Source organism: Cervus elaphus, chromosome 32, assembly GCF_910594005.1.
Source record: "Cervus elaphus chromosome 32, mCerEla1.1, whole genome shotgun sequence".
In the NCBI taxonomy this organism is placed as follows: Eukaryota; Metazoa; Chordata; class Mammalia; order Artiodactyla; family Cervidae; genus Cervus; species Cervus elaphus.
The window spans coordinates 45736950-45761085 of NC_057846.1; the positions used below are offsets into that span (position 1 = coordinate 45736950).

The 24136-nt window shown below is 39.9% G+C and overlaps 1 protein-coding gene across 12 annotated transcripts in view; it reads left to right on the forward strand.

Moving 5' to 3' along the window:
• PSD3 (pleckstrin and Sec7 domain containing 3) overlaps positions 1-24136 on the forward strand; it is a 575456-nt gene that overhangs the window by 448218 nt on the left and 103102 nt on the right. For all 12 annotated transcript variants that reach the window (XM_043893683.1, XM_043893685.1, XM_043893689.1 and 9 more), the window contains one exon: positions 6005-6048. In XM_043893683.1, coding sequence (XP_043749618.1) covers positions 6005-6048 — 44 coding nt within the window. The remainder of the gene's footprint in view (positions 1-6004; positions 6049-24136) is intronic.

The window sequence follows — 24136 nt, forward strand, 5'->3', positions numbered from 1 at the left end:
TTGATATTCAAATTAACTTATTAGGATATGTTCACAGGTTTTTTGTTAAATTGAGGTGTGACTGACATATCATGTTACGTTAGTTTAAGAACTGCAACATAATGATTTGACCTTTATATGCACCGTGAAATGATCACTATTATAACTCTAGTTAAAAACCCATCACCTTAGTTAGCAAAATTTTTTTTTCTTGTGATGAGGACTTTTAAAATCTACTCTGTTAATAAGTTTTTGAATATGCAATGCAGTATTATTAACTCTAGTCACCATGCTGCACATACATCCTCATGACGTTTGTGTTATGACCGGAAGGTGGCACCTTTTAACCCACTCTGCTCATTTCTCCCAGTCCGCCATCCCCACCCACCCTCTGGCCAACCCTACCCGTCTTCCCTCTGCGTGAACCTGCGGGTTTTGTGTGGTTTGGTTTCGTTTTAGTTTCCACGTGTATACTATCACGTGGTATTCATCCTTCTGACTCGTTTCACTTAGAATAATAGAAAGTTCATCCATCTTGTTGCACACGGTGAGATTTCATTTTTTATGGATGAATTATTTTCTGGTGTGTGTGTGTGTGTGTGTGTGTGTGTGTGTATGGTTTTCCAGTGACTCAGTGGTAAAGAAGCCATTTGCCACCACAGGAGACGCAGGAGACATGGGTTCAATCCCTGGGTTAGAAAGATCCCCTGGAGGAGGAAATGGCAACCCACTCCAGTGTTCTTGCCTGGAGAATTCCATGGACAGAGGAGCCTGGTGGACTGCAGTCCATGGAGTCATAAAGAGTCAGACATGGCAGAGCACACGCGTGTGCGCACACACACACACATATAGGGAAAGAGAGAGAGAGTAGTTTCTATCCATTCATGGGCATGTACATTGTTTCTATATCTCAATATTATAAATATTATATAAATAATGCTGCAGTACACATAGGGGTCCGTACATCTTTTCAATATATGTTATAATTAGTGTTTTTGTTTCCTTCAATAAATAACCCAGACATGGAATTGCAGGATCATCTGACAGTTCTAGTTTTAATTTTTCTCAGAAGCTCCATACTGTTTTCCATAGTGGCTGCCTCAGTTTACATTCCCACCAGCAGTGCACAAGGGTTCCCCTTTCTCTTGTTATTTCTTTTCTTTTGATAACAGCCATTCTAACACATCTGAAGTGATGTCTCACTCTGGTTCTGATTTGCATTTCCTTGATGATTAATGATACTGAGTATATTTTCATTTTTTAAATTTTCATTTGCCTGTTGGTCATCTCTGTTTTCTTTGGAAAAAAAAAATGTCTATTCAGATCCCCTGCCCATATTTTAACTGAATTCTTTGTTTCTTTGGGATCGAGTTGTGTGAATTCATGGTATATTTTAGATATTGACTCCTTATCGGACATATGGTTGGCAAATATTTTCTCCCCTTCAGTACATTGCTTTTTCATTTTAATGACTTCCTTTGCTGTGCAGAAGCACTTTTAGTTTGAGCAATCTCCCTGATTTGCTTTTGTTGCCTTTACTTTTTGTGTCAAATCTAAAAATTCATCACCAAGACCAACATCAAGGAGTCACTGCCTATGTTTTCTTCTAGGAGTGTTATGGTTTTAGGTCTTACATTCAGCTCTTTAATCCAGTATGAGTTAAATTCTGCATCTGGTGTAGACAATTGTCCAGTTCCACTATTCTGCACGTGGCTGTCCAGTTGCCCTAACACCATTTGTTGAAGAGACCGCCCTGGCCCCACTGTATGGTCAAGGCTCCTTTGTCACAGGCCAGTTGACCATCTGGGTGGGCTTGTTCTGGCTGTCTGTCCTGCGCCATCGATCGGGATGTCTGTGTTTTGTGTCTCTGTCGTACCATTTTGATTACTGTAGCTTTGTAATATACTTTGAAATCAGGGGGTGTAATGACTCTAGCGTTTTTGTCCTTTCTCAAAATTGCTTTTGCTACTTGGGGTCTTTTGCAGTTCCACACAAAGTCTAGGATTGTTTATTCTATTTCTGTGAAAAATGCCACTGGAATTTTGATAGGTAGTGCATTGAATCTATAGATTGCTTTGGGTATTATAGCACATTTTAATGATATTCATCCTTCTAATCCATGGATACAATCTTTCAATTTATTTGGTCATCTTCAATTTTTTTCATGAGTTTCATATAGTACAGGTTTTTCACTTCCTTCATTAAATGTATTCCTCAATATTTTATTCTTAAATTACAAATGGGATCACTTTCTTCATTTTTCTTTCTGATAGTTCATTATTAGTGTTTAGAAATAAACAAATTTTTGTATATTGATTTCATATCCTGCAACTTTGTTGAATTTTTAAGCTAGTTCAAAAAACTTAACTAGGTTTTTTTTTTTGAGAGTCTAAGTTTTTCTATATATAATATCATGTTATCTCCAAGTAGTGATAGTTTTACATCTTTTCCAGTTTAAATTCCTTTTATTTCCTTCTCTTGGCTAATTTCTCTGGCCAGGAATTCCAATATGATGTTGAATAAAACAGTAAGAGTGGACATCCTTGTCTTGTTTCTGATATTAGAACAAAAGCTTTCAGTTTCCTAATGTAAATTGTTGCAACCACTATGGGTATTAGCTGTGGGATTGTCATATATGGCTGTTTTTTGTTGAGGGATATGTTTACAGTATTAACAGGGGGAAATTATTTCTACTTAAGTTTTTGCTCACCAGGGAGTTTAGTACAAATAATAAATCATTATGTTGTATACTTGAACCTAATGTTATATGTCAATTATATTGTTGTTCAATCACTGTCATGTCCGACTCTATGACCCCATGGACTGTAGCATGCCAGACTCCTCTCTTCTCCATCGTCTTCCAGAGTTTGCTCAGATTTATGTCTGTTGAGATGGTGATGCTATCTGACCATCTCATCCTCTGCTGCCCCCTTATCCTTTTGCCTTCAGTCTTTCCCAGCATCAGGGTCTTTTCCAGTGAGTTGACTCTTCACATCAGTTGGCCAAAGTATTGGAGCTTTAGCTTCAGCATCAGTCCTTCCAATGAATATTCAGGACTGATTTCCTTTAGGATGGACTGATTTTGTCTCCTTGCAGTCCAGCAGACTCTCAAGAGTCTTCTCCAACACCACAATTCAAAAGCATCAGTTCCTCAGCACTCAGCCTTCCTTATGGTCCATCTCTCACATCTGTACATGACTACCAGAAAAACCATAGCTTTGACTGTGCAGACCTTTGTCAGCAGAGTGATGTCTCTGCTTTTTAATACGCTGTCTAGGTTTGGCAATTATGCCTCAATTTTAAAAAATGGAACTTAGTGGCTATTTTGTATTTAAATACATTTATACTTTGAATAATGTTATTCAACCTTCCTTAAGACACAGCAGCCATATATATAATTGAAACACTTTGCTATACACCTGAAGCTAACAATATTGTGCACTAACTATATTCCAAGAGAAAATAACAGTTAAATTTAAGAAAATAAAAAGACACAGCAGAGAGCCAAGTGGAAGGTAATCTTAAGGTGTAGAAAAGACATTTTAGGAGGAATGTGCTCTGTGTAAATAATCATGACACCTTATTGACCAATTCTACCCTCAGAATGAATGAAAAAAAAATACATGTGTGTGTGTATTTGTGTATGTATGTAAGGGTTTGGAGTATTGTGTCAGCATAAATGATAATTAGAAGTTTCATCTTCATTCACTTTCAGGTTTGGTTTAGCACACCTCCAGAGCTGCTCACCAAATCTTGCAGGAGGTGTGCATGTTTAGTATTATCTTTGGCTGCATTCCCCCTCCTTTTGGTGATAATAAAGTTTGATCAGGGTATGTGAGTGTTGGATTCATTTTCAAAACAAGTTTTCCTTTAGTAATCAATTATCATAAAGCATTAAAAAGATTCAGGAAAATCCCTTTGTAATTTTGTCATTGAAAAGAATAAGGATTAGATTTGTTATGTTATATATATGTGTATATATGTATATACACATACTCACATACAAAGAGGACTTTGGCTTCTGGTATAACAGGTTTGTTGAATTTTACAAGATCGTCTGTAATAAATTTTTTGTGTGTGATGTACAGCTGACAGAGTAACAAGAATATTCCAATTTGAAACTGAGTTATCTCTTCAAGCAAAATATTCTCAAGAGCAAAACATTTGGAAAAGTTGATCTAGGGCAGAATTGAATCTATTTGACATTTTCTAGTTGCCTAGATATCATTTTCTACTTCTATGAATAGATAGTTTTTTATCTCTAACAATTGTTAAATTTCTCTGGTTAGTATTGTGTGTGTTAGAATATAAAGAACCATTAATGATCTGTCTCTTCTCAAAAACCTACTATTACCTGTGGGTTCAAGGCTGCTCTTACAAGTAATAGAATCTACTTAAGGACACTTAGAGCAAGAGTCTCCTGAGGCTTGAGCCAGACATTGACCCTGAACTTCTGTACGTGCAGCCTCAAGAGACATTAACTATATAATAGGTTGTCCTACTTCTTCAGTAAATTAGAGTTCTTTGAAAAGAGCATTCAATTTACAATACGGTCTCTGTGCCTTGATTTACCCCTTATTTTCTTTTGCTATTTTACCATTTCTATACTTGATGACATGATAATTTCTGTATTTGATGTCCTGATAATAATGAAATATGTCCTACATTTTATTAGCTAGCCAGTAGTTAAACTGACTACTATAGCCACACTGAAGAAATCCCGTGGAGTCCGTCAAGACGTGGCTAAAGATGCACGTATTGCATCTTAAGTAACGTAAAATCTGTAACCAAGCATCTTTGTCCTGAATTGCAGCGAGTTTTGCTAGAAAGGGGATTCACTACCTGTGTGCAGTCTTTCTGATTACACACCTGTAGACTGCCTCTCCCACTCGGGCCAGACGTGTTAAAAGGCAGAAAATAGTCTACGAGGCAGATCTGCTCTGCTCTGCTCTGCTGCCCGGGGAACATTCTGACCCTGCCATTTCCTCATTTGGAAGATGAGTCATTTGATAGCGTCTCATCCCCCTTTTCCCATCTTAAAGTAAATGAGATGAGTCTAATAAGTCCAAATCTCTCTTTTAAAAAAAAAGTTCCAACTCCATCATACTGTTATTTTGCACATGGTCATCCCTTCTGCAGTGCAGTTTGCAGTTTTGGTTTTATGTCTTAGAGATGCACTTGTGTTTTCTTACATCATAAACATCTTACTCAGAATTAAGAAGCTAGAGGTGTGAGGTAGTTTTTTCTTAGGTTAGTTGTCCTAGTGGAACAACTTGATTACAAAAGTTTATGTGAGATACCGGAGCTGGGAGCCTGGTGAGGCCGTCTTATATGCTCTCTTGTCTGTGACATTGTTATTGTCAAGGCTCTAAGAGAACTTTCTGTCTCCCCCTCTACCACCTCACACACATCAGAGTAACACTCACTAACTGTAAGACAGAATTATGAGGTGAGACCAATACAGGCTGCCTAAGTCATGGATACAGAAACTCTGAAATTACTCTGAGATAGTTTTCCATAATTGGGCTTCAGTCTCCCTTCCGTTTCTCTTGCTCATTACATTGTTATGAAAACTGTTATATCTAGTCCATTAATGAAAAGGTATGAATTGCATCTTAAGTAACGTAAAACCTGTAACCGAGCATTCCAAAGGCAGTTTGAAAGTTGCAATTTCCAAAGTAGTGAAGCTATATGACCATATTTCGGATAAGAAAAACAGACTGCGTGATGTAATTTTAGTTGGTCCTGTGTTTTTCTGTGGCAGAACGTAGCCCGGCGTTGTGTGTCGTAGCTAGGAAAGGCGTTTCCTGCTTCATGGGACGTCTCTGCGTATCTCTGAGTGCTGCCTGCCTGTCTATAGCTCACCCGTGTCTTCCTCATTTCCGCAGCACCAACAGGATGACCTGCGGGGGCCCTGGGAGCCGCTGGCTGGCTCAGTCAAGGCTTTCGGCTTTTGCCATTTGATGAATTACAAATGTCGAACAGGATGAAGAGAGTAATTCCATCTTGTTTTCTGTCTTTCCAGGCTCTGTACAACTCGATCAAGAACGAGAAGCTCGAATGGGCAGTGTGAGTATGCTCTTGCTGGCCTGGCAGTAAGCGGACAGCGTGCTCTTTTCTGACTGTCTGTCTTTGTGCCTTATCAGGGATCTGGAGAAGGGTTAGATGCACCGCCAGTTCTCATTTCACACCGCCAGCGTCTTACCTTCTCTGTGTGAGACACGTAAACCCTGAGTATTCCACGTCTTTTTCTTGGTACCAGCATGCTCCTATTCTTATTTTAAACTGTTTGCTCTGCCTATGTACAGTTAATTATCTTTTTATTTAAAAAAAAAAAAATGGCATTCAGAAAGAAAATACGAGTAAAGTAGGTAAAAAATTCCAAAATTTTTTCCAAAATCTAATACACATGCTGTGGGTACCATACACTTATTCTAATTATCTCCTTCTTATCTTAATAGATCAAGATTTTCTAACCCTATTTCCTATGACACTAATTATACCAGAATATTGACAGATAAGCTTTGAGGAGTATGGTACTTGCATGTAATGAAGTCCACATGAAAAGTCCATAGAAAGAATAGCAGCAGCAGTGCAAGAAGCAGCATTTCCTAAGATTTTGCACAGTTGTGTAAGTTTAGACAATAGCTATAGGAAAGGTGCGGCTGCAAAATTTGTAGGATGATATTCACCTGCATAGGAGGAACCCTGATGCTCTTTTATTTTATTTTTATTAAAGTATGCGTGATGAGTCCAATATTACATAAATTACAAGTACACAACATAGTGATTCACAGTTTTTAAAGGGTATATTCCATTCACAGCTATTAAGTTCTGGCTGTATCCCCCATGTTGCACAATATATCCATGTAGCTTATTCCGTACCTAGCAGTTTGTACCTTTGCATCTTCTCCCCTTGTATTGTCCCTCCCACCTTCCCTCTCCCCACCGGTTTGTTTTCTACATCTGTGAATCTGCTTCCTTCTTGCTGCAGTTAGTCATCTGCTGTATGTTTTAGATTCCACATTTAAGTGGGATCACACAGTGTTTGTCTTTCTCTCTGACTTGTCACTTAGCATACTGCCCTCGAGGCCCATCCATGTTGCTGCAAATGGGAAATTTCATTCTGTATATGGCTGAGTAGTATTCCATTGTGTTTATACATCACATCTTCTTTATCCATTTGTTGGTTGATAGACACTTAGATTGCTTCTTGGGATTTGATGTTGATTTTAGAGCCTTAGAAGAAATCAAATCTTAGAATTTTGGAATGCTCTAGCTGGAGGGAACTTAGAGTTCATTGGTTGTCCTAACTGGGTTCCATGGAGCCCAAGGATTCAGGGAGATGTTTGGGCACCTCCCTAGGTGATGTCAGTGAGGCGAAAGGGAAGTATGACAGGGACCCCGTTCTACCGCCCACAAGCATCACACCTACTTCAAACAGCCAAAGTACCCTAATCTTTATCTTTTTAAAATACATAGAGTTCTATCGAATATTACTTTTCTCAAGTAATCTGTACTGAAGAAAAATTTTTTGAAAAGTACAGTCCAGTATTCCCATTTCATGTATTAGGTAAATGAAGCCAAGAAGCATTTATTAGCAAATCCAGAGTCACAGAACTAGTGTAGAGACAAAGCTAGAATTTGCTTTTCTAGCAATCCTGGCTCCCCTTGGCAGTACCATGCTGCCTCACTTCTCTGTAGCCGCACACTCTTTTTTATTATTATCATTTATTTTTTTTATCATTTATTTTTTAATTGAAAGATAATTGTTTTATAATGCTGTATTGTTTTCTGCCATACATCAACATGAATCAGCCATAGGTATACATACGTCTGGGCTTCCCTGGTAGCTCAGCTGGTAAAGAATCTGCCTGCAATGAAGAAGACCCCGGTTCAATTCCTGCGTTGGAAAGATCCCCTGGAGAAGGGATAGGCTACCCTCTCCAGTATTGAGGGGCTTCCCTGGTGGCTCAGATGGTAAAGAATCCACCTGCAAGGTGGGAGACCTGAGTCTGATCCCTGTGTTGGGAAGATCCTCTGGAGGAGGGCATGGCTACCCACTCCAGTGCCCTTGCCTGGAGAATCCCGTGGACAGAGGAGCCTGGTGGGCTGCAATCCACGACTGAGCGACTCAGCCCAGCGCAGCACACGTGTGTGTCTCCTCCCTCCTGGACCGCCCCCCATCCCACCCCATCCCACCCCATCCCACCCCTCTGGACTGCCACAGAGCACCAGTCTGAGCTCCCTGCGTCATGCAGCGAGTTCCCACTGGCCAGCTGTTTTACATATAATGATGCATATGCTTCAGTGCTGCTCCCTCAACTCGTCCCACCCTCTCCTTCCCCGACTGTGTCCACAGGTCTGTTCTCTCTGCATCTCCACTGCCGCCCTGCAGACAGGCTCATCAGTACCATCTTTCTAGATTCCATATATATGCATTAATACACGACATTCGTTTTTCTCTTTCTGACTTACTTCACTGTATTTAATAGGCTCTAGGTTCATCCACCTCATTAGAACTGACTGAAATGTGTTTCTTTCTGTGTCTGTAGCCACATACTCTTAGCAAGTCTTTGCTCGGCAGGGATCACGTCTGAATGTATATTAAGAGAGATTTATGTTAAATTTATAGTCTCATGAAATGCTTCTAGAATTACTGGTCATTCATCTATTCCACAAACAACCTTTGAAGCAGCTCTTTCTGTGCCTGGCCCTGTGGTAAAACCTAGATACGCATTTGAAAAAGACCGAGGTTCTCTACCTAATAAGAACATAATGTGGGAACAACTGGAGGGGGTGGACTGTACCTGGACAAACACGTAAAAGCAGCAGTGAGGGGTGCAGTCAGCTAGGCGCCTGTGGAAGGCTGGCTCCCTCCTGCGGGTCAGCCACCATTTCTTCCCCACTTCCTTTGTTAGGTTGTTCTTTATTCATAAAGCTCCTTTGTACTAGGCAGTATGCCGAAAATTTACAGAAAAGAAAAGGCATTAAGATATTTTCCTTGTCCTTAAGAAATCTTACAGTCTAATAGACAAACATGTATTTATTTTTATTTACTTACTATTTTTTTTAAATAAGGGGGGGTTACTCTTTCTGATTGGGATGGGATGGTAAGGTGAGTTGAAGTGGATAAGAGGCACTTATAACTTGAGTTAGAATTGCTTAAAATTTAGCTACCAGTGGACCTTCAGAGACTATAGCAATTAATAGAAAAGGGAAAATAAAATAAGTGCAGTCTCATTCAGAAGGAAAGTTAATGGTCTTCTTCTGTTTTGGGCCTTCATGTGTACTGCTGTTATTGTATTTAGGATTAAATACAATGTTTAATTGTAAGAAGCATTAAAAATTCACATAGCCAGCTTCGTTCTTAAAACACACAGCGGAATTAAATGTAAATAATATACTTTTGGGCCCTCCACTCTCCTGCTTCCCCCGCATGTCTGGGTTGCAGCAGCATTGACCTTGCTTTCATTATGTATAGCTGTTCTTTAACTCTGAATAAGCTTTTTTACAACCTTGTATCATGGATAATCTATGCTATTTTATGTTACTCTATAACTCAATTTACCAGAATAGTTCAATGCCTTTGTTTTTGCTTATATATTAAATTGTTTTCTGTCTACCCTCCTATATCGGATTGTCCTGGCTGACACGTGATGTCCTGGCACATGGACCTTTTTGTCTGTTGGATCCTGTGTTATAGAAGCCTTCAGCTTTCAGAAGTGCGGTTTTAAATACCAATAGGCCATTGTTTGGAGAAGGCAATGGCACCCCACTCCAGGACTCTTGCCTGGAGAATCCCATGGATGGAGGAGCCTGGTAGGCTGCAGTCCATGGGGTCGCTAAGAGTCAGACACGGCTGAGTGACTTCACTTTCACTTTTCACTTTCATGCATTGGAGAAGGAAATGGCAACCCACTCCAGTGTTCTTGCCTGGAGAATCCCAGCAACGGGGAAGCCTGGTGGGCTGCCATCTACGGGGTCGCACAGAGTCGGACACGACTGAAGTGACTTAGCAGCAGCAGCAGCATCAGGCCATTGTTTGGGCTCTTTATCATTTTGTAAATGAACGTTAGTTTGGCTGGTGTTCTCTTCAGGCATCCCAGCCTTGTCCTGGCAGAGGGGCTGTGTAACTCCATGAAGCCCTGAGCCATGCTGTGCAGAGCCACCAAGTTGGACTGGTCATCCTTTAGAGTTCTGATGAAACACGGGCCACTGGAGAAGGAAATGGCAGCCCACTCTAGTATTCTTGCCTGGAGAATCCCCATGCGTAGAGGAGTCTGGGGGGCTATAGTTCATAGCATCACAAAGAGACGGATATAACTGAAGCGACTTAGCACCCACACACCAATAAGAATGAAGTGGCTGAGCCAAAGAGGGAATCGGTTGTGGGTGTATCTGGTGGTGAAGGTAAAATCCAGTGCTGTAAAGAGCAATATTGCAAAGGAACCTGGAATGTTAGGTTCATGAATCAAGCTAAATTGGATGTGGTCAAGCAGGAAATGGCAAGATTGAACATCGACGTCTTTAGGAATCAGTGAACTAAAATGGATGGGAATGGGAAAGTTTAATTCAGATGACCACTATGTCTACTCCTGGGGGCAAAAATCCCTGAGAGGAAATGGAGTAACCCTCAGAGTCAACAGAAGAGTCCAAAGTGCAGGACTCGGGGGTAAAACCTCAAAACTACAGAGTGATCTCGGTTCATTCTAAGGCAAACCATTCAACATCACAGTAATCCAAGTCTGTGCCCCAGCCACTGATGCCACTGAAGCTGAAGTTGAATGGTTACATGAAGACCTTCTAGAACTAACAGCAGCAGCAGATGTCCTTTTCATCATAGGGGATTGGAATGAAAATGTAGGAACTCAAGACATACCTGGAATAATAGGCAAGTTTGACCTTGAGTGTAAAATGAAGCAGGACAAAGGCTAACAATATTGTCAAGTGAACACATTGGTCATAGAAAGCACCCTTTTCCAACAACACAAGAGATGGCTTGACATATGGACATCACCAGATGGTCAATACTAAAATCAGATTGATCATATTCTTTGCAGCCAAAGATGGAGAAGCTCTATAGAGTCAGCAAAAACAAGACCTGGAGCTGACTGTGGCTCAGATCATGAGCTCCTTAGTGCAAAATTCAGGCTCAAATTGAATAACGTAGGGAAAACCACTAGGCCATTTGGGTATGACCTAAATCAAATCCCTTATGATTATACAGTGGAAGTGATGAATAGATTCAAGGAATTAGAGCTGACAGAGTGCCTGAAGAACTGTGAATGGAGGTTCGTGACATCGTACAGGAGGCAGTGACCAAAACCATCCCAAAGGAGAAGAAGTGCAAGAAGGCAGAGTGGTTGTCTGAGGGGGCTTTCCAAATAACTGGGGAAAGAAGTGAAGCAAAAGGCAAGGGAGAAAGGCAAACATATACCCAACTGAATGCAGAGTTCCAGAGAATGCCAAGGAAAGATAAGGGGCTTTTAAAAGAGCAACGCAAAGGAATAGAGGTTAACAATAGAATGGGACAGATCAGAGATCTCTTCAGGAAAACTGGAGATATCCAGGGAGTATTTCATGCGAGGGTGGGCATGATAAGACAGAAATAGTAAGGACCTAACCAAAGCAGAAAAGATTAAGAAGAGGTGGCAAGAATACACAGAAGAACTATACAAGAAAGGTCTTAGTGACCTGGATAACAATAGTGTGGTCACTCACCTAGAGCCTGACATCCTGGAGTGTGAAGGCAAATGGACCTTAGGAAGCATCACTACAAACAAGGCTAGTGGAGGTGATAGAATTCCAGCTGAGCTATTTCAGATCCTAAAAGATGATGCTGTTAAAGTGCTGCATTCAACATGCCAGCAAATTTGGAAAATGCAGCAGTGGCCATAGGACTAGTAAAGATCAGTTTTCATTATAGTCCCAAAAGAAGGCAAGTGCCAAAGAATGTTCAAACTACTGTACAATTGTGCTCATTACACATGCTAGTGAGATTATGCTCAAAATCCTTCAAGCTAGGCTTCAGCAGTAGGTGAACTGAGAACTTTCACATGTACAAGTGGTGTTTCAAAGTGGCCGAGGAACCAGAGACCAAATTGCCAATATTTGCTAGATTATGGAGAAAACAAGGGACTTCCAGAAAAACATCTGCTTCATTGACTACAATAAAGCCTTTGACTGTGTGGATCACAACAAACTGGAAAATTCTTAAAAAGATTAAAAAAAAAAAGATGGGAGTACCAGACTACCATTACTGTCTCCTGAGAAGCCTGTCTGCAGATCAAGAAGCAACAGTTAGAACCGGACATGGAACAACCAACTGGTTCAAAATTGGGAAAGGAGTACATCAAGGCTGTATATTGTCAACCTGCTTATTTAACTTATATGCAGAGTACATCATGAGAAATGCTGGGCTAGATGAATCACAAGCTAGAATCTAGATTGCTGTGAGAAAACCAGCAACCTCAGGTATGCAGATGATACTACTTTAATGGAAGAAAGTGGAGAGGAACTAAAGAGCCTCTTGATGAAGGTGAAAGAGGAGAGTGAAAAAACTGGCTTGAAATTCAACATCCAAAATCTAAGATCATGGCATCCGGTCCCATCACTCCATGGCAATCAGAAGAGGAAAAAGATTAAGCAGTGACAGATTTTCTTTTCTTGGGCTCTACCATCATCACTCAGTTTGGTCACCCTTACATGAGTCGGGCACGACTGAGCAACTAACACTTATTTACTTACTTACATGCCTAACTGAAGAATACTAATCATGCTGGAATCTTAATAATAATTCTAATGTTAATATTAGGTGGAACTCACAAATTTAGAAGATAATCTATGTGAACATTAGGTAAAAGTATAAGGGATGTTATTGGTTTGATTGTTCTGTTTAGAAGTTCAGTGAAAATGCTTTGAGTATAAGATAAGGAACAAAGAGCAGTGATGTCTTAGTTATAAAAAAGTGATTATTGAATTAGATTTTGAGCTGAAGAGTTGATTTTGCTTAAAAATTTGTTGGCTAAAAATGATACTGAATGTGAATCCTGGATTTTGGTATTTAAAGGAAGATTTCAGGGTGTAGAATTAGGGGAAGTTTTCTCACTTAACTTTTTGAAGTAAAATTTTATGAAGAATCTGAATCATAGCTCACGCTTAGCATTTAATCTATAAGTAGCTATTTTTCTCAGCCATCTCAAATATGTTGAACTCAGGTAGATAGGAAACTGGGCACATTTGTCACCCAACTTCTAGCTTTAAAATTAAGGGCAAGTTAAAAAAAAAGATGTCAGCTCTCTGTGTAAGTGGCATCTCAATGGTGAGATTGAGATGGATACCTAGAATTTTTAAGAATTTTATTGCTATAACAGCTTTAATATCCAGAAAAACAATGATGAAAGCGATATAATTTACAAATATTATCTTTAACTGTAGAATATGCTGAGCAAACAGATTGGAGAGCAAATGGAATGTGGCTGTAATGTCAGTAGCCCACTCCTCCCAAAGCAACTTTAAATCCCTGAGATACAAACAGTTATAGAGGCTGGGCTATAAGGAAAGTTTTTTCCTAATATGCTGACAATTTAGAATTTTATATCATCTATATCAATTGCTAAAACTTTGCTTAGAAGAAAATACAATAAATATAATTTCTACATGAATACGCACACAATGGCTAACATATTACCTGGGACATTTTAGACCATAGTTGTTTGGATTCCACTGAGCATTTTGTATGTGTGCATGGTAATATACACACAAAACCTACATTTTCCTAGGTGAAAAATTTAGCCTGATCAGTAATGAGGAAGTTATTTTTAGTTGCCCATTAAAATTTTCATAGTACCTCTTTTGAAAACATCTAACATCAGTCTTGACCCCAGAATACTTCCAACAATGTTTTTGTTTTTTTTTTAACTGTATTAATATCTGCAGTTTATTTTTTTCAGTTTGGAAAGCATGCTATAGTAATTGTACATGTAGTCAGGTCCTTTATTTCAGAAAACCTACCTCCCCCTCCCGTCTGGCAGCATTCTTGTTAGTGTTAAAGGGCTAATGATGGAGCTTGACATTTTTAATAAAAGCATATTCTCTTTTTTACAGGTAAGATATCTGTGTCAGAATAAGGTAATTTTAGAAAATAAAACCTATTTCCTGTTTTCATCAGAACTTTAAAATTGAACTTTTTTTTTTGGTCAGTGACAAAGACAGGTCCAATTTAAAGTCAACCTGCCTATGCCACATGATGTAAATTGGAAGCCCCATGACAAGTCAGCACATTTTTTATAATATTATTCTTCACTTTATTTTCCAGCAATCACTTGATCACAGTATTGGGTTTATATTCAACATAATGTTCTGTGCCTGCCCTCAACCACAATATTCATTTTCTAGGAATGGATTTACTGAGGTGTAACTTTGTTGTTCATAGTTGCTCAGTCACGTTTGACTCTGTGACCCCATGGACTACAGCACACCAGGCTTTCCTGTCCTTCACCATCTCAGCTTGCTCAAACTCATGTCCATTGTGTTGGTGATGCCATCCAACCATCTCATCCTCTGTCGTCTCCTCCTCCTGCCTTCAATCTTTCCTAGCATCAGGGTCTTTTCCAATGAGTCAGCTCTTCACATCAGGTGGCCAAAGCATTGGAGCTTCAGCTTCAGCATCAGTCCTTCTAATGAATATTCAGGGTTGATTTCCTTTAGGATTGACTGGTTTGAGCTCCCGTATAACTTATATACCATAAAATTCATCCATTTAAGTGTCCAATTTCATGGTTTTTTATAAATTCACGGAGCTGTATGATAATCACCACAGTCCATCACCCCACTAGACTCCATACAGATTCCTTTTGCTTATTATTCAGCGTGTTTGATATGAACTCTTCCCTTCTCGCTGGTCCTACACTGGTTTGTGCTCAACTCTATCGAAGTGTGTATTATAATACTCCTTTTTATAAAAACACACTACGCATTGTCATTTGTATTTTTCCCCCTGCTGGACTATGAGTCCTTCAAAGGGCCTTAATCGTTTTGATCTTCTCACTGCCTCGCACACTGCCTGGCAGCTGAAGCCTTCTTGTAATCATTTCTGAGCTGCAGTGACTCCCTCCTGGAGACAAGCAAGGGCTTGGCTGCTCGCTGCCTTCTGTGCTCCACAGGCGTCCCTGTAGATGGTGACTTTCAAATCTTTCTAATCAGGGAGGCCCCCCGTTACCTGCCCATGAGAGGCTGACCTGTCTGAACCTTGATTTTTCACTGCGTTGATAACCTCTATCTATTTTGGGCGGTTGTGGAATTAAGAAATTAAGTTAGGATGATGTTCATGGTAATGACTAGATGCTCAAGGTGGAGGACCTAATTCATACCCCACTCCTGTTTTTAATGTTCTGGCAAGAGAAGTGTGTACACAAAATACTGAGTCAAGTGCAGTGAGTCATCCACTTTATAACCCCAAGTTCAAGGCCCCCCAGAAAGTTAGATTGGAGAAGGCAGTGGGGATCTGAGTGACTGCCGGACGTGCTAGGCTCAGCACCCCGTAACTTGGATACAGACTGAGAAACCAGAACTAAAGGAGCAGAGGCAACCCTGACCCTCGGGATTTGCTGAGGGATGGTTTGCCGATGGGGTGGGTGCTGAGAAGCACAGTGAAGTTCACAGTTCAGAGGCACAGGCTGATTAAAGACTGAGACCAAATCCGAGAGCTATGCAATGCTTCCCTTCCCCACGAGAGCCCCGTTTGTAGTGGTTGCTTTTACTCAGTACACTGATTCTGACTCTCAAGAGAAAATTACAAGCCATACTAAAAGATGCATGGTTTGGAAAGACATAGCCATCATCAAAAGCAGACTCAGACATGGCTTGAAATTTGGAATCGTCAGACCAGGAACTTAAAACAACAGTGATTACTATGCCATGGTCTCTAATGAATACAGTAGACAGCATGCAGAACAGATGGACAGTGTGAGCAAAGAAATGGAAATCTAGGAAGAATCAAAAAGAAATGCCGGGGATCAAAAACACTGTAACAGAAGTAAAGAATGCTTTTGATGAGCTCATTAGTAGACTGGTCACATCTGAGAAAAGAATCTCTGTGAGCTTAAGAATATGTCAATAAAAACTTCAAAAACAGAAAAGCAAAAAGAAAAAACACTTGGAAGAGGAGAAGGAACAAAATATCCAAGAACTCTGGGACAACTTCAAAAGATTAAGAACATGCACATAATGAGGGCCAGAAAGAGAAAAGAGAGAAAAAGAGACACGCCCACAAGGCCTGGGGAAGAGGCACCAGGAGATACTTGGAGCAACAGTGACTGAGAATCTCCCCAAGTTAAGGTCAGACACCAAGCTGTCAATCCAGGAGACCGAGAAAACCAAGCAGGAAAAAAACTACAGCTGTGAAAAAAGAAAAAGTACAGCCAGGCATTTCATTTACATTCTGCAGAAAATCAAAGATAAGGAAAGAAGCCTTGAAAGAAGCTGAATGAGAAAAGCACCTTACCTTTGAAGGAACAAACCCAAGAACTTCTGACTCAGACTATGTAAGCAGAGAGTATAGTGAGACATTTAAAGTGTTGAGAGACAAACCTCACCAACCTAAAATTCTGTGTTCTGAAAAATCACTCACTCAAAAAGGTGCATGCTGCCCAGTGTGGGTAGCAGCGCTGTTCACAGTAGTCAAGATATGGACACAGCCTAAGTGAACATCCACAGGTGAACAGATAAAGATGTGATACACACATACACACACACGCACAGACGTGCACACTGGAATAGTACTCAGTCATGAAAAGAAGGAACTTTTGCCATCGGCAGCAACCTGAAAGGACTTGGAGAGGGTACTATGCTTAGTAAAATGAGTCATACAGAGAAAGGAAAATACTATGTGATATCACTTATATGTGGAATCTAAAAAATAAAGCAAGCTAGTCAATATAACAACAACCACCAAAATTAAAAACAAACAAACAAACAAAAAACAGTCACAAAGAGAACCAGCTTGCATTCACCAGTGCAGAGAGAAGCAGGGAGGGGCAACAGACGTAGAAGGTTAGAGGTACAAACTACTCTGTATAAAAGCAGCTACAAGGAAACCGGTATAGCGTGGGGAGTATAACCAGTATTTTATAACTATATATGGAGTGTAACCTTTCAAATCGTGAATCACTATATCGTACACCTGTAAGTTATATAATGTTATACATTAACTATACGTCAATGAAGAAGAAGTAAGGACGTCATCCAGATGGAAGCACAGGTTGTTCCCGACTTTACTCCGCCTCCTGAGAACAACAAGTAACCAAAAAAGACACCCCTGAGAGATTCCTGGAACACAGAGAGGAGTTGGGGGCGCCCCTGTACCCCAGAGACAAAGCAGCCGTCACCAGAAGGGCAGGAGGAGAGTTGCATGCTGACTGCACGGCCCCTTCCCCAGGCCAGCGCCCCCCCCACCCCCCGCCCACCGTGCACAGGGGTCTCCCTTGAGCCTGTGGTCACCCCGTGAGAAGGGTGAACCGGCCGCCAACCAGAACCGCCCCCCACACTGCACTCAGCACTGCGCGTGTCTTTGTAGGAGTCCCTGCTCTGATCGCGCCCATGGGAATCACCTGGGAGCCTTGGGGCTCGGTCCTGGGCCTCTGATTGAGACAGGGGAGGAAGAGGGGCTTGCAGACCACGTTCCTACCTGCAGGGCCGATTATTAACCCAACCAGCAGCTGTGCTCATCTGCTGCCCCAAGTCAGTGGCCCAGGCTGACCAGGGCAATTGAGCAGCGTGTAGGTCTGCCTAAACGAGGTCCTCGATGAGGAATTTCTGCAGCCCTGGAGCCTGCTTGACTCCAGCCCAGGCAGAAGAGCGGAGTCACAGCATACCTGTTGCTGAGTGTGGCCCCAACCCCATCTGACAGGAAGGGCTGCTGTGGACTCCTGGAAGTTGCATCACCCAGCAATGCTCAAGCCGAGAGGAGGGGAAGCAGAGCCTCTCGTCCCCTAGAGCCAAAGCTGTCTGGCCAGGGAACTTGAGCCACAGGTCAGCTGGAGTCAGGACCACACACAGAGCATCAGTGGACTTGGAGCTACTCTTCTGGCTGAGTTCAGGAAGGGGGACTTAATTCATAGCCCCACTGTTTGCCACCTGCAGCTTGCACCCCCCCAGCCGGGGAACCTCACCAGAGCACCCAGGAAGCTGAGCTGCCCATGAGGAGCCCTGTTTACAGTGGTTCTGAACACAGAGCACAACCCCGGGCTTCCTCCACCTGCAAGGCAAAACCAGTAAGTTCACCTAACTAGGATGTTCAGGGCACACTCTTGACTGATTCAGGGTCCCAAACAGTGAGCCTTGCAGACCCTGGGTCCCATCCAGGCAGGCAGCATCACACTCCCTAATTTCAAGCTATACTATAAAGGTAATGTAATGAAAACAGTGTGATAATAGCATAAAAACAAATAGATCAATGGACCAGGACTGAGATCCCAGCGTAAGCCAAGCATATACGGTCAACTGATATCTTACGAAGGACCCAAGAGTACTCAATGGGGAAAACTCTCTTTATCTGTGTTGCTGGGGAAATTGGATATTCACATGTAAAGGAATAAAACTAGATACCTATCTTAAACCACTAGCAAAAATTAAGTCAAAGTGGGTTAAAGACTTGAATGTAAGACCTGAAACCATGAAATTCCTAGAAGAAAACATGAGAAAAAAAATCTTGATGTGGGTTTTGGCAATAATTTTTTAGATATGACACCTAAAAGACAAGTCACAAAATCAAAAACAAGTGGGAATACATCAAAGAAAAAACCAACAAAGTGAAAAAGCAAATATAATAAGGTAAATCAGCTATATACTTCAATTAAAAATAAACTTTAAAAGTCAAAGATGCTAGAGTGAAGAACAGAGATTCAGCCACTTTATTTAGTAACTTGTTCTGAAGAGATAGAAGTAAAATAAAGTAAACCAAAAAAAAGAAAAAAAAGCAACCTGTGAGAGAGGAAATACTGTATATTTTCTGATAAGGGGTAATATCCAAAATATATAAAGAACTCATGCAATCCAATAGCAAAAAACCAAATATTCCAATTAACAAATGGGCATAGGACTTGACTAGACATTTTCCCAAAGAAGTTGTACTTAAAAGGCCAGCTGGTACACAAGGAGATGCTCAATATCACTAATCATGAGGGAAATGCAAAACCACTTGAGATAGCACCTCATGCTTATTAGGGATGCCCATCATCTGAAAGGCAAGAGACAATAGATGCTGACAAGACTGTGGAAAAAAGGAAGCCCTTCTGCCCTGTTAATGGGATTGTAAACTGGAATAGCCACTATGGAAAATAGTATGAAGGTCTCTCAAAAAATTAAAAACAAAGCTACCATACGACCCAGCAATTTTACTGCTGCAAATATATCCAAAGGAAATGAAAATAGTAACTTCAAAAAGCTATTTGCACTCCCATGTTTGAAGCGGCGCTATTTATGATCGTCAAGACATGGAAACAACTTAAGTATCCATCATGGATAAATGGATCAAGTTGTGGAGTATATATAATGGGATGTTATGCAGCCAGAAAAAAATGGGAAAATCCTGTCATTTGTGCTAACATAAGTGGACCTAGAAGACATTATACTAGGTGAAATAAGCCTGCCACAGAAAGACAAATGCTTTCCACCGATATGCAGTATACTTAGAGTCATCCAATTCATAGAGACAGAAAGTGAAATAGTGGCTGCCAGGGTTTGGGGTAGGGGGGATGAGAAGTTGCTAATTTAGTAATTTTAGAATTTCAGTTTGAATGGTGAAAATTTCCAGAGCTTACCTTTATTGTCCAGCTCCATTGTCATAGTCTTCATGATTGTTTCTGAATGAATTCAAGTTAAGTAAATATTCCAGTTCTGCTCTGGAGAAGGTTTTTGTTTTCCTTTCAGCTATTACTCCCTCCCTTCCCCAGACACAAACATACACACACATACATGAAAGTTCCACCAATTTATATTTAAATTAAAAATTTAGATTTTATATAACTGAGTCCCTTCAAGATAGCTTGCTTTTTGAGTTTGGTGCTAGCGTAACAGCTTTGACACAGCTGAAACACCACTATGCTAAGACTTGCCAAAATGGGGTAGTTCAAAATCTGTTCAGTGGCTGGGTCAGTGTAATGATGCTCAGCTCTTGCCAATTTTAAGAAGCAGTTGTTCCAGTGAAATATAAGACTTGAATGGACTAGTATGATTCCTTATCTATCTTTTTTGTTTAAAAATAAAAGTCACACGTAATATAGGATACAGTAAATTTGTGATTTACAGTCGATCTTAGAACAGAGAAACAGATTTATCTGCTCTCAGCAACAGAACTTTTGTTGTTCTCAAAATAAACTGCATCTTAAGTCCTGAACTTAGACCACCCAGTGGCTCATACATGATTACACGGAGGACAGAATGCAGAATGTGTTCGGGAATTTGGTAGGTTGTAAGGTGTTGAGATGTCTGGAATCTCAGTAGAATATACTCTAGGTCTTTAAATGTACAAAATATATGATATGAATCATTCTCCTCACAAGTAAGATAGAGAGCCCAGCTATGTCTCTTCTTAATTTAACAAAATTACTTGTATGTTTTAGTGGTTCAGTGAACACAGAGAAGTCCTATTAGGTGGGCTATTTTCTGTAGAAATGAGTTCACTTTCCCAACACATTCTTCATCCTGTCCTCTGTGTAATCATGTATGAGTCATTGGGTGGTCGAAGTCCAGGACTTCTGCTGATAGCAGATAAATTTATAGAATTCTTTTATCAGTAAATTGGATTAATTTATATCTGCTCCCATATACAGTGGAAACAGCCTCCCTTATGGGAAAACACTGAGATTTACGGTATCTGTAAAAGCAATAAAACCCTGCAGTGACTCAATAAGGAATAAAGCAAATGTAACTGTAAGGTGACTTGGTCTTTTCATTAACGTTTGTAATACGAAGCATCCCTGTTTTGCAGGATTGAGTACTTTCGGCCCTCATTTTGCTGTCAGGGTGGTACTCAGCAGTATTGTGTTTACATTTCTCAATTATCGTTCTCCTGTTTTTGTTTTTGGTTTTAATATGTCTTAGGATATACAGGCCTCTCTAACAACAGCCTTTCCAGAGGAAATGAGGTGCATGCTACATAAGTAATTTAAAAAATTTCAGTAGTTATATTATAAAACAAAATTGGTAAAACTAATTTTATAAATTATTTTGCATTTAGCCCAGTGTATCTAGAATATTATCATGTCAATATGTAATAGGTATAAGAACTGTTGAAATGTTTTCCTTTTTTGTACTAAGTCTTCTTGAAATATGGTGTATTTTCTTTCTTTTTTTTTTTTTTACTTACTGTACATCTCAATTTGGACTACCCACACTTTAAGTTCTAAGTAGCCATGTGTAGCCAGTGGCTCCCGTATTTGTGTAACTACTTCTTTTGGCTGATGTTTATATGGGGGAAAATGATAATTTCATCCAAAAACCTCACTGTGTATGTGCTAAGTCACTTTAATCATATTCAATTCTTTGTGACCCCTGCTGGACTGTAGCCTGCCAGGCTCCTCTGTCCATGGGATTCTCCAGGCAAGAATACTGGAGTGGGTTGCCACTTCCTTCTCCCAAAACCTCCATGGAATATATTAAACAAGACTGTATTTGGACTGAAATAAAGAGGACTCAAATAAACTAGAAATGAAATAGAGATTATAACTGATTCCACGGAAATGCAAAGAATCATAAGAGACTATTTTATAAACAAATTGGACAAAGTAGAAGAAAAGGGTGAATTCCTAGAAATGTACAACGTACCAAGAGTGAATCATGAAAAACCAAAACATAAAACTGAATGGACCAGTTACTAGTAATTACTTGGACAGATATTTGATTACTGATCAAATAAACAAAACAACAAATAAAAGTCCAAGACCCGATGACTTCACTGGTGAATCCTGCCAAACATTCGAAGAAGAATTAGTGCCAATCCTTAAGCTATAGGAAAAAATGAACAGGAGTATCTCAATCAGACTCATTTATGAGGCCATCTTCACCCTGAGACCAGAACCAGACAAGGACGCTTCAGAAAAGAAGATCACAGATTAGTGTTCCTGAGGAACACAGATGCGAACAATCCTCAACAAAATATTAGGAAACTGAGTTCAACAATACAAGCAACATACGTCAAGATAAGTAGGATTTATTCCAGAGATGCAAGGATGGGTCAAATCTGTAAATCTATAGATGTGACTCATCACATTAATAAAACAGAGGATACAAATCTTGTAATCTCAACAGATGCTGAAAAAGCATTTAACAGAATTCATCATCCATTTCTAATGTGTATGTGTGTATCAGTCGCTCAGTCATGTCCGACTGTTTGCAATCCCATGGGCTGTAGTCTGCCAGTCTCCTCTGTTCATGCAATTCTCCAGGCAAGAGTACTGGAGTGGGGGTAGCCATTTCCTTCTCCAGGGGATCTTCCCAATCCAGGGGAACCTGGGTCTCCTTCATTGCACGCAGATTCTTCACTGTCTGAACCACCAAGAAAGCCATTTCTAATAAAGACTCTCAAAAAACTGAGTATAGAGGGAACGTACATAACATAATAAAGGCCATATGTGACCAGCCCACAGTAAACATCATGCTCAACCTTGGAAAATATTTCTTCTAAAATCAGAAAGAAGATAAGCATACCATGGCAATTAGATGAGAAAAATAAAAGGCATTCAAATTGAAAAGGAAAGAGTAAAATATACAGGGTAATATATACAGAAAGCCCTAAAGAGTCTACCAAAAACTATTAGAGTTAATAAATTAAGTGAATAATATAAAACCAATATACAAAAATTAGTTATATTTTATATACCAACAGTAAACAATCAGAAATAGATATTAAGAAAACAGTCATTTTTACAGTGGCATCAAAAGCAATGAAATGCTTGGGGATAAATTTGACCCAGGAAGTTAAAGGAGTATACACTGAAATGTATAAGGCATTGATAGAAGAAACTGAAGAGGACACAAATGAAAAATATCCTGTGCTAATGGATTTGAATAATTAACATTGTTAAGTGTTCATAATACTCAAAACAATCTAAAGATTCAGTGCAATCCTCATCAAAATTCCAATGGCGTTTTTCACAGGAATAGAACAATGCTAAAATTTGTATGGAACCACAGAAGACCCCTGAATAGCCAAAGCAGTCTTGCAGAAAGAGGAACAAAGTTGGATGCATCACAGATTCCTGGTTTCAAAGTGTAAAGCAATCAAAACAGTATGGTACTGACATGGAAACAGACACGACAGGTCAGTGGAGCCCAGTAACCCAGAGATTGGCTCACAAGGCAGTCAAGGATGTGCATGGAGAAAGGAGTGTCCCTTCAGTAGTGTTAGGAAAATGGGTATCTACATGCAAAAGAATGAAACTGAACTTCATCTTACACCAAACACAAAATTCAACTCAAAATGGCCGAAAGCCTTGAATATAAGACCTGAAACCATTAAACTCCTTGACATTGATTTTGACCGATTTTTTTTTTTTTAATTTGGCAGCTAGCAAAAATAAGCAAGTGGGGCTGTGTCAACTAAAAAGCTCTGCATAGCATGAAACCATCGACAAAATGAAAAGGCAGCCTACGGAATAAGAGAACGTTTTTTGCAAATCTTATATCTGACAATTGGTTAATTATTCCAAACTATACAATGACTTTCTATAATTCGTTAGCATAAAATCAAATAACTCAAAAAGTTTGGAAAGGACCTAAGTAGACATTCTTTTCCAAAGAGGCATGAAAGAAGTTGACAGGTATACGTAAAGGTGTTCAACATCCCTTATCATGGAAATGCATCAAAACCACATGAGATACATCGCCTGTTAGGATGTCTGTTATCAAAAAGAGAAGAGGTAACAAATGCTGGCAAGTATGTTACAGAAAGAGAACCCACAAAAGCACTATTGGTGGCAATGTAAACTGGTACAGCCACTATGGAAAAGATTACAGCTGTTCCTCAAAAAATTAAAAACAGAACTACCGTATGTTCCAGCAATCCTACTTTTAGAGATATAGCCAAAGTAAAGAGATTATTTCAGAGGTTTCTGTACTCCCATGATTAGAGCGGCATTATTTACAATAGCCAGAT